This window comes from Lytechinus pictus, chromosome 15, assembly GCF_037042905.1.
Source record: "Lytechinus pictus isolate F3 Inbred chromosome 15, Lp3.0, whole genome shotgun sequence".
NCBI classification, from domain to species: domain Eukaryota; kingdom Metazoa; phylum Echinodermata; class Echinoidea; order Temnopleuroida; family Toxopneustidae; genus Lytechinus; species Lytechinus pictus.
The window spans coordinates 4,716,465-4,728,500 of record NC_087259.1 but is presented as its reverse complement, the minus strand read 5'-3'; the positions used below and the strand labels follow the sequence as shown (position 1 = coordinate 4,728,500).

Genomic DNA, 12,036 nt, shown 5'->3' with positions numbered 1-12,036 from the left:
AATTACACTGAAGGCCAGCTGGACACTATTCGTCGCTTTACTTTATTTCTATATGCAAATGAATCCTGCTTTCTCACATGGACCTGTCCACGGAGGATTATTCAATTGTTACTGGGGCCCCCAGTCTGTGGGTGCTGAGCATTGTCACAGCACCCCCTGCAGTAACAATAGATAATCCTCCGTGGCCAGGTCCATGCTTTCTCATCTTAATATTTATGGTCATTCGGTCATTCCAAAATAGAAGTGTGGCAGTCAGGAGGAAGCAGGACAAGCCTTAAAAAATTGTATTTTTGATGGTTGTTTAAATGTTTAACATAAAATGCACAATAAGACAAACACTCGTTCCAAAAGTATTGCCAGACATATAAAGGGGTCAAGGGGAGGTTCCGCTTAGTAAGTTGGTTTTGATAAAGGCATAAAAATAAAGGTGAAGGTTTGATGAAAACCCGTCATAGAATAGCCTAACGGAATGATTATGATTTTTTTTTCTTCAAATCTGATTTTACGATGCACTGGCGAATCCGGGGGGGGGGGGGGGGGTGGGGGCGGGGGCAAAGCCGGCCCGTGCCCCCCTTTTGAGAGACACAATTTAAATTTGTAGTGTAAAAACGCCAATAAAACAGAAGTGTGCCCCTCCCTTTTGAAAGTGAAGACCTTTTTTTGGTTGTGACATTTTTTCGTGGACGAAACTATGTCTTTATTTTGGGTTGAAAACTTATTTTTATTTTGGGTTGAAACTTTGTTTTCATGTCAAATTTTTCCTCGGGAAAATGTGCCCCCCCCCCCCCTCAGTGGAAAATCCTGGAACCGCCTCTGTTATGATGTCATAGGGACGAGCGGTTGATGTCGTGAAGACAATTTTCGAAAAAAAAAGATTGAGAGCTATATGTGCGCTGGATAGGCCTATATCATCACACACATGATTTCATACCAGGTTTTATAAAGGGAACAAAATATTTGTATTCATCATATTCCATTTGAAAGAAACCAAAATATGGACTTTACATTGCAGTTATTACGTCACAAATAAAAAACATAAATCTCTTATTCTTTGTTGGGCTCTTCACCAATATTTTTATCAAATTTTCTGCTTTTATCATCAAGGTTCTCCTTTATTCTAGTTCAAATTTATCTTTTATCATAGTCTAGCTATATTACTCTTGAACTCATTCCGTAAATTGCTCGGGAAAAGGGATGAGTTACTTCGAGGGAAACAAATGTGAACCTGCCCTGGCCCCGGCCGCCGCCCCGGCCCCCGCCTGGCCATATCATTTTGAAGCTATAATATAATAGGCCTATAACATTTACAGACATTAATTTGACCCTTGGTCATATTTTGGCTTACCCTTAGAATACAACGTAACTCCTCCCACATTTTAGCTTCCAACTTCAGTTGTGTCTAGATCCTACACGGCGGATTTTACGAACCTTCCGTGTTATGTCGTGTGAGGTGGTGAAGAAGTGTTTTCAGAACTAATAGTATCGTCTACAGAAGTGCTTACAAAATGGTGACCCCGCACAAAATATCACTTTTGATATTGATTTATGAATACTCAAATTATGGGAAATCAGCTAAACTCTCTGGAAGGAAAAAGTGGAATCCTCGAGTCTCGCGAAACTTTGCGAGGTCTGTGCTGGAATGGATTCAGGTAGGCGAAGCACGGCAAGCCCTCCACCCCGTTGTGTCCGACTGGCAGGACAGGCATGACAGGCGTGGTGTCGCTCGCCTTCAGCGTATAGCCCGGCCGTGCTACGCAGTTCCCTCCCGGGTTAAAATTAATAAAGAATTTACGAAATCATTTTGTATTTTCGTGATGATTGTGATGATTAAAGGATAAGTCCACCCCAACAGAAAGTTGATTTGAATAAAAGGAGAAAAATCAAACAAGCATTACAGTAATAACACTGAAAATTTCATCAAAATCAGATGTAAACATGGTCATGATTGGTAGCCCTATTTAAAGAAAGTTTTGGTAATTTGATATTTTAAAGTTTTGCATAGTTTTTCAAACGGTTATCGAAATGCTAATGAGCAAACTGATGACATCGCCTACTCACTATTTCTTCTGTATTTTATTATTTGTAATATGAAAAATTCTTATTTCCTCATTGTCATGTGAAACAAAATCTTATTCAGTTATTCCTCCCTGAACATTGGAATTAGATCTAGAGTCTACCATAATTTCAACAGTTTATGCCATGGTGCTGTTTGTCCTTACTACCAAATCTGTAAACAATGAAATATTGTATGATTAAAACAAAAGAAATAGTGAGGGACATCATCGTAACTCGTTTGCATATTACCCTGAGTTGTGCATTAACTGTTTTGTGAAAAATAAGCAAAACTTTAAAATGTCAACTTTGAATTAAATCAACAATTTTCTGGGTGGACTTGACCTTTACATAACATTCCCAACTTTGTCAAACTTTCAGGAGAGTAACCTGCCCGAAATTTGACATGCTAATCTTTTCTGAAAGAGATCTAGATCGGATCTTACTTGGATTTAAATTTTTAAAATGTCTGGACTTTTCACAAAAAGAAATTTGCATCAATTTTTGTTAGATATATTTGTCTATTTTTATTAAATGCTATGTTTATTTTCAACTTCAGTCTTGATATTTCATAAAATCTTGAAATGTATCGCCATGCTTTGCGGCCGCAATTCAATAGAGTTGAGATTTTTTTTTTTTCAAACTGTATGAAGTGGGGACCCATTCGTGTTGCCATGACATGTGTGCGCACCTAAGATCAGATTTAGACTAATCTCGATTTTTTTTTTTTAACTTCGCAAAAATGTCACTTGTTTGTGAGGAAGTGTACCAAAGGCCAAAATCTCATCAAAATTAAAGAGAAATATGATTTTCTTATATAGAAAATGAAATGTGAATTATTTTTCCAATAGAACCTACTTATAACAAATCTTTGTCCAGTTGGTTGCAGCATTTGCTGAGGTTTCAACTCTATCTTGTTTTTTTCAGGGATCTGACATGGAATATGACGAGTTTGTTACCAAGGTGAAGGTGATTCATCCAGAATTAGATTTGGCATTCAAAGAATGGTAAGAATTGTAATGTATGTTTGCGCACCTTGAAATAAAAATTCAGATGAAACAAACTTCTTTTTCAAAAATTTTCAGTTGATAATGTTCCTTGTATTCTTTTGAGTAACTTCTGTTTTCACTTTTCACGCAACTTCTCGAGTCATAGTCTCTATGGTATGAACAGAAATTGCAAATATTTTCTGTTTCAAAATTTGGAAATGAACTAAAATTATAAATATGGAGGATAATTAATTAATTGTATTATTGATAGTCTGGTAGAGTCCTTTAACTCTGTTTCCATAATTCACTTTTTTAAAAAATGATATAAAGTTTTTCATTCATATTTTGATGTTTCTCGATATATTTTCAAAGGTGTTTTCGGCTACACTCCACAAGCCTCACTTTTAGCAGCCCTACCCCCATCATCAAAATGGTACAATTTTGCTGTATGCTATATTGTGTGCAGCACAAAACGGTGTGTTTTACTTGTTAATATTATTAATCAATGACTTTCTCTTTTCATAGATAGATGAATTACATTTTTATTGATTGTGTTTAACTTTTATTTTATATTTAATTCTTGAATTTTGTTGCGGCTAGTTTGCGAGAAATTACAACCAGTAGTCTTTCATCGATGGATGAATTCTTCTCTTCGCTCAACAAACTTCTGGACAGCTCCAACGGGGAAGCACCAGTCCATAGACAGAGTATCATAGGTAAATACATCTTGGAAAAGCATGATTAGTAGTATATCTCAGCTTTGAAACTGGCTCCGAACAAGAAGGTAAAAATTTCTTGTGATATTGATCATGCACCCCTGTTCATGAAAAAAAAAATGGATGCAATATTGAAGCAAAAGCAATCTGGGGCCCAGTTTCATAAAGAGTTACAACTGTTGTAACTTTGCCATTGTGGCAACTACCATGGTAACAGGGATCAGCAGCCAATCAAAATCAAAGTTTCCATGGTAGTTACAATAATGGCAAAGTTTAGTCGTCTTTATGAAACAGAATGCTGTTGTGTGAGTCATACACATTGCTGTTCAGTATATTCCTGACATGACATTAGAATGGTCTGAACATATTTTTGTCACACACCCATTTTGATGCTTCAATGCTTTCTGTAATAAGCTAATATTACAGAAACGGTGAAGCATAACCGAATTATGAAAAACTAGTAGTCTTGTTTTATAATGAGGGCAAGAAAATAAGTTCATACACTTTGAACTTCTCTTACATCAATTGGTAAATATTCTACTTAGGCTTATCCAGTAGTGCACATAGCTGAATCTTCAATTATGACCCGATAAGGACTTGATTCCTTGAAATGTGTGTGCACTGTCATTTTCAGCTATTTATTATGTGACCATATTTTGTTTGTACTGTGAATTCCTGTTTTGAGTACATTCAGTCATATGCTTTTCACAATACTATTTACCGTGTTAGCCCACTTTGGTAAACGTAGTGTGAAAGTGAGGCTGGCTAAGCTTAATCCCCCCCCCCCCTAGCCCTACCAATTTCCTGGGTTTAAGGAAAATTTCTGTAATGTGAAAAGCATATCAGTTCAACTGTAAATGGCTGCCAGGCTTCAAATGTATCATGAGGTGCTCCACCAATTACCAGAACTGTTAGTCTTAGATTCTACCTCTATATTGTGTGTTGATTTCTTAATGTAAGTGTTGTACGTGTTTATTTGTGTATGGTAAATTAAAAAGTGTCAATATCTCCATTGTTTCATTTATTATCAGGCATGTTCCTGCGCCGTATGGTGCTGACATACGACAAACTATCCTTCAGCCAGACCATGCGACTCTACTCCTCTCTCCAGAAGTACATCAATTGCAGCTCCTCGTCAGGAGAGTCTATGACCACCACCATGGCACGTGAGGACCACAGCATCGCAGACCGATCGGATGATGATATTAGTGAGGTCGATATGGATGTGAGTATGGAGACGGACGGGACGCAGATGACAAGAGGTGAACTGGAAGGAATCAGTATCGGCAATGTCCAAGAATCGTAAGTCATGGTCCTTCTAAAAGGGGAACCTCACCCTGACAAAAAGTTTATTGTAAAAATAATAGAAAAAAGTCATCAAAAAATATTGGTGAAGGTTTGAAGAAAGTCCATCAAAGATCAAAAGTTATTAGCATTTTAATTTGTTTTTATTTGTGATGTCATATGCAAGCAGCTTCCCTATATATCATGTTGTAAATGTCATTAAAATGTCATTTTCTGAAGAAAAACAACTGAAAATGTTTTTTATTGTATCTTCAGTATATCAACAAATTATTTCACACCGCTCCTGAAAGAAAAACATTTTAGTCATGAACCGTAAAAAAATTGCAATTTAAGCATTATTTATTACATACATAACCTTTTATGGTAGGTGCTTGTATAGGACGTCACAAATCAAAAATTGAAAATTGTAACATTAGCAGCAGTGATTTCATGAGAAATTCTTTGAATTCATCCTAACATCACAGATGTAGTTCCGTACATATACATGAAGGTAACTTAGAAACATGAAATCTAATCTGAAAAATGAGACACACACTAAAGATCACCAACGCAGTTAACCACATGTGGGACAGTGTGTTATTACAAAACTGTTTTATGAAAATAAAGTACAATCTCAAAGTGTTGTATTTTTCTAATTTAATTCCAATTTCGATTAGATTTTCAGAATTTTGCTTGTTCGATTTTCTGTCATTTCATTCAAATTGCCTATATATTTTGGTGGAGTAGACCTTTGAAAATTGCTTGTTGCTATAGTATCTGATGAGGCTGTAACTTATCATTCCTCCCTCTTCAGACATATTGGTCTACCGTCTGAGAAGACATACACCCACCGCCAAGCAGAGCACTTCATCGCCCAACAAGCCAACTTCCTACAGAACGACGAGTCAAAGGCGCTACCTCCAGATGTTCTCCAGAAACAAATCAATGAACTTGCTCTAAAAAACCCAGACCTAGCAGAAACGGTAATGAGCATTTTCGTCTCTCGTATTTCCAGCGTTACATTTTGTTTTATTTATTGTTCAGTCAATTGCAATTGTAAGACTGGTATTGTATATCCCGGCTGGTGTTGCAGATAGCTATTTGTAAGTTATGTTCAACTTTATGGATGACTGGTGGCCCTTTCTTGCATATTAAAGGGGAAGTTCACCCTGACAAAACGTGTATTGTAAAAAATTGCAGAAAAATTAATAAAGAATATTGCAGAAGGACTGAGATAAATCCATCAAAGAATTAAAAAGTTATTAGAATCTTAATTATTTGATTTGTGACGTCATTTGCAAGCAGCATTTATACGTAGCGAATGGTGAAACATCAATGAAATATCATTTTCTCTGAAAATTGAGAATGGTTTTCACTATACCTTTTTTGTATCAATAGACAAATCATTTCTCACCTGATCATGAAAAGAAAACAAAAATAAGGAACCATTGAAAAATGAAATCCATGCATTTTATATTACATTACATATGGGGTGCCTGCTTGTCTATAACATCACAAATCCAAAACTTAAAATTCTAATAACTCTTTTAATCGTTAATGCATTTTCCTTTTCCTCAAACCTTCAATATTTTTTTTATTTTTTTCTGCTATTTTTACAACAACATTTTTTTTAGGGTGAAAATTCACCTTTGAATTAGGTCCTCAATCATTTTGATTCCTAATTGCTCTAGTCAAAACCTGATTCCAATCTCCTGAATGGAGAACTCAATGTTTTTCAAAGTATACTGCATACCAAGAATGATTCACCAGTGGAACACACTTCCTGCCAACACATATCCCTTAACCCTAAAAAGACTGGGGGGGGGGGGGTGATTCAGCCCCCCCTCGACATTTTTCGCGATAAATCTGTAACGCGAAAAGCTGGCGCCGCGCCGTTCCATGACTTTTTTCTTTCAAGTCTTGCGCAACTTTTGAGACCAAATTTGCGACGCCCGGGTACGTGGTTCCGAAATTACGCAACATTTGTAAGTGCATGTCGACCCGAAATTGCTCAAAAACGTGAATTTGTGTACAAATCCAATGCAAATTGTGTTTTTAGCCAAAATTCATAAATGTATCATTATTTTCAATTTTACTGATCAAACTTAATTAATTTCATCTTGTTTATGGTCAAAATAAAGTAGTGGACGATTTCCATTGAAAAAACAATAAAAAACAAAAAGGCGAAAAACAAAGAAATACATAAGAAATTTTAAAAACAATAAAATACATAAGAAAATAATTGTGATATTGAAATTTTTTTAAAGTTCATTTGATCAGAATCCTTCTAAGAGTGTGAATCGCGAGATCATAGGGGGGGGGGGGCTGAATCAGCCCCCCCAGTCTTCTTAGGCATCAAAATAGCCCAGTCTATTTAGGGTTAAATCTCAACATGGAAAGATTTAAGAATTGTGTTATTCATAAGAAATCAGTTTTTAATGAACTTCTATTCATTTTGATTATGGTTTATAATTTGGTGAATATGGGCCACTTTTCATCATATTATGATGTTAAATCAGGACCAAAAGATCAAATTAAAAAACAAAAATTCAATTAAGATTATCTTATCAATGCGCCCATAATGTTCAAACAGCAAATTTGGTATTTAGCAAAAAAAAAGAGAAACTAGTCGTATGTAACTTGCAGACAGCTTTATGCTTGGCCATAATGTGTTGATGATATTGGATGATCAAATATTATTTAACATAGGCCAAAGAAATAGATTTTTCTTTATTCATTATTTCTTTTTATTATTTCATTATTATGATTCTTTTTATTTAGGGGGGGGGGGCAGCTATGTAACTTCCATGGTGGTTTTGAAATTAGAAAAATGTCAAAAAGTAGATGTAAAATCAAACCATGTTTGATATATTTTTAAAAATGAACCTGTGTTATAAATATTAATGAAGAGATTAGGTTGTTGGTGAAAAGTTTAAAATTTCCATCTCTGTATTTTTCTTTCTTTCTGTATTTTCTTTTTCTTTCTGTTATACTTGTATGGAAAACCTCAAGGAAAAGTCCCTCTGCCATTGGATTATTCCAATAATGTAAACTTTTATTTCTGTTGCATGCACACAACGCAGTATTACCTGTCATACCTGAACTGCCTCCGCATCAAAGAGTTCTGTGGCGCTGTTCACAACCTCCACTGCTACTTTGATCACATGATGCCGCAGGTCAAAGGTGACTCGAACGGCAACAACAACGACCAGGAGCAGGTTCGGCAGAACTTCCGTTATGCTGCCCTCAATCTGGCTGGCTTGCACTGCCGACTGGGTCACAAGTGAGTTCAAAATTCTTACCCGACATGTTTATTTTGATGAAAGTAGTTCTAATACAGGTTTTACTGCGAGTTCCTACTGTAATAATAATTTGTATAAAATGTAAGTAGTATTTCTGGAAGTTGCAACAGTTTAGTCCCCTAAACCCCAGAATTAGCTACATTTCTTTCCATGGTTTTATGTTTCAGAGATGAAGCCATGTTGGTTCTCAAGGAGGCTATACGCGTTGCTCACCAAGCGAATGATAATGTATGTCTCCAGCATGCATTGGTATGTTCAACTTCTATTTCTATTATTTGGTCGCACTCCTCATCTTATTTGAAAGAAGATTGGAAATTAATTAATGTTTTGATTGAATGACTGGATGGAGGAAAGATGGATGGATGGATGAATCAAAAGATGGATGAATGGATGGATGGAGGAAAGATGGATGGATGGATGAATCAAAAGATGGATGGAGGTAGGATGAATGGATGGATGGATGGACAGAAGGATGGAGGGAGGGAGTGATGGATGGGTGGATGATTGAATTGATGGATGGTTGAATGGATGGAATAAATGTCAAATTTGATCATATCTGTAAAAGAAATGCTTTGAAAATAATTTTGTGAGGCCTCGAGTGGGAGGTATAGGCATTATTAAATTTATGATATGAAATTGACATACTTTTATGAATATGACTTTCTAAAACTATTTTAAGTATATGGGACCATGTGCCTTTCCAAACTTTTTATCTCTCGGGTTAACCAGCACAAGCATGTATATGCTGATTTTCCAATGGTGACAGCAGCAGTGTTGCCAAAATCAAAATATGAACTTTGGTTTAATTTTGGTTAAATTTCAAAATACTATTGAATGGGTGATGACAATTCCAGGTCAATATATTGTAATAGTACTGTCACATTGCTTTATTAGCAGATATGTATATATGATCTTAGCATTCTTTTGACTCTGTCAGGTCACCGCACATCTCAGACAGGTCTGCGACCTGATTTTAGAATAAACTGTATTAGATTTGATGCAAATATAGAGACATGGAACCTTAATCATTGTACAAATCCTTAGTACAAATCTGTGACTATGCTACCATCCTTATTTGAATGAAAGTAAATCCAATGTCTGGTCGTAATTACATTATAGCAACAGCATGATTGGCTTTGATTTGAAACCAGTTTGGCATTTACTCTAAAATACAGGCCTGCAGTCATCCAAATTTATTATATTAGTATTCTTGCAGTTAATTTGAACCTCAAATGAAAGTATACTTTTCATTCACATTTTCAGAAAATGTTATTTGTCCTACAATGGGATCATGTACCAGTCGTAGGGTGGGTGTAGGCCTTAAGCCTAGCTCACACTATGCGATCCGATGCGATGCAATTTTTTAATAAATCGCATTTTGCATTTAAATTTGAAAGTTACAAGAAGTACAATTATTTAATTTGAAGTTCGGCATAATGTTAGGAATAAGAAAATAATTTTGCTTTGCGGTAAGCCCTGTGATAGGAGTAAAGTCCAAATTGACTTCAAGTCGCGGCCGATGATGATGTCATTACGATTTGGATTTGAATTTGCTTTCATTCCTACAGGGAGGCTCAAACTAAAATGAATTTCGATTTTCATCGTCCTATCACTATTCTGAACTCTGATCGCTAAGATTTTATCGTTTGGAATGTTCAAATGTTCAAATCAAATGTTATTACAATTTCATTGAAATTCGGATCGCAACGAATCGCATAGTGTCTGCCGGGCTTTAATGCTCTCTTTATTATTTCAGGGGTGGTTATATCGGCTAGAGCAGAAGCAAGGTCTGGATATCTCAGAAACCCTGGATCACTCTATCGCCAAATCAGTTGAACTTCATCTTCCTGTAAGTGTCATTAAAACACCCTCTGGGTTTTTTTTTTTAATGAAACCAAAACCCAAGGCTAGAATCAATCTCACTGAAGAGAGTATTAAAGAGCATTTAAAAAAAAAGTTTCATCAAAATCAGGTAGTTACGGAAGATTGAAATGTCTTTGAAATACAAAAAAAATCGAGAGTTGTCCGCAAAATCAATCATCCTGAAGCTTGTTTGCCAATTTGAGAATCCCTATGTAAAGTGTTACAAGACTGACCATACTTCCAGAACTCTTATATTATAACCGATTTTGATGAAACCTGTTTTCAATAACCTCTCTCATTTTATACTCTATTCAATAAGATCGGTTCTCTGCATGGATTGGTTTTAATTTCTTTTAGTAGGGAGGGGAGGGCTCAATTTCTACACTCAATGCTTACCCTTACACAGCAGGACATGGGCTTCAAGATATTGGGCCCAAGGTACACTTACGTCGAAAGGTGGACTGAAGCCCGCCCGAAGGCTGCTTGACGTATGTGTATATGCTCATTATATTTGATGCCGGACCAGACTTAGTACACCTAAAAGATGGCTTGACCGATGAACTAGAAAAAGGTGTAATAACGAACAACAGTTATTGCTAACGAACAACAGAAAATGTTGACGTGAAAAGACAGGCACACGTGTCACTTGAATAGTCGTCATGGATAAAGAATCTCAAAGCGGTTTCAGTCTACTTCTGGTGTATGTGTATACGCACCAAATTGCAGGCTTTAGGCCGGCGTCGGAGGTGGCGTTGGAGGCGGCTTCAAACCCGATGCATGTGTATCTTGGTTCTAAGATATATTTCAGGCTAGCATTTATACGCTTTTTGCCATTTCATTCGCTCTTATAAATGAAAGGTTGGTATACATTTGATTTGTCCTAAATTAATGAATTGACTTGGCAATTTTTTGGGGGTATCGAAGTTGGTCATTTTGGTCTGTTTTCTGTTACCAACTAGAAATGGATCATTCTTGTACAAAGCCTATGGTAATTGTAGATATTTTTCCCCCATTTGATGGTTACTTAAATGAAATGTCAATCCTTCTTTTAACATGGAATTCTTTTGGCAAGTGATAACATTTCTTGTGTCCGTTTCTGTATCACAAACTATTTAGAATTCCTGTATAATATCTTATGGTTTTGATGCAACAAAATATTGTTAGTTATTGTTATTATGTCATTTGTTATCTATTATCATTTATTCTTCTCTTTTCTTTGAAATCAACTCATTTTCCCCTCATTATTGGATTAAGACGCACCTTTTCAAGATGCAGCACACATATTCATGTTTTCTTTGTCATTCTGTTAATTATTTATTTTTTGTACTTTACAGTGTATGTTTCTATTTGAATGAATGATCGCAAATAATGTATTATTTTATTATTATACATAATAATACATGTATTAGTAGATGTAATTTTTTTATTTTTTTTGTATAAAAGGCTTTGAAATATTTGTGTAAAGCACTATATAAATATCAATTATTATTATTATGATTATTATTATTGTTATGATTATTGTTATAATTATTTTCTCTTTTAGTACTTGACCTGTCTAGACATGCAGAACCACACAAGGAATCTAGCATTACGTGGTGTTGAGCCATCAAGGTATGTTTAAGGACAAGTCCACCCCAACAAAAGTTTATTTGAATAAAAAGAGAAAAATCAAGCAAGCATAACACTGAAAATTTCATCAAAATCGGATGTAAAATAAGATAGCTATGACATTTTAAAGTTTCACTTAATTTCACCAAACAGGTATATGTACATCCTGGTCGGTATGCAAATGAAGGAACTGATGACATCACTAACTCACTATTTATTTTG

The 12,036-nt window shown here is 35.5% G+C and overlaps 1 protein-coding gene across 1 annotated transcript in view; it reads left to right on the top strand.

Annotated features, from left to right (window-relative positions):
- The first annotated feature begins 1,385 nt into the window (after positions 1-1,385).
- Positions 1,386-12,036, top strand: part of LOC129278192 (anaphase-promoting complex subunit 5-like) — a 29,009-nt gene continuing 18,358 nt past the window's right edge. The window contains exons 1-9 of the mRNA XM_064110446.1: positions 1,386-1,649; positions 2,980-3,059; positions 3,642-3,757; positions 4,789-5,059; positions 5,856-6,024; positions 8,125-8,324; positions 8,511-8,592; positions 10,100-10,192; positions 11,750-11,817. Of these exons, the coding sequence (XP_063966516.1) occupies positions 1,506-1,649; positions 2,980-3,059; positions 3,642-3,757; positions 4,789-5,059; positions 5,856-6,024; positions 8,125-8,324; positions 8,511-8,592; positions 10,100-10,192; positions 11,750-11,817 (1,223 nt within the window). The 5' untranslated portion in view covers positions 1,386-1,505. The remainder of the gene's footprint in view (positions 1,650-2,979; positions 3,060-3,641; positions 3,758-4,788; positions 5,060-5,855; positions 6,025-8,124; positions 8,325-8,510; positions 8,593-10,099; positions 10,193-11,749; positions 11,818-12,036) is intronic.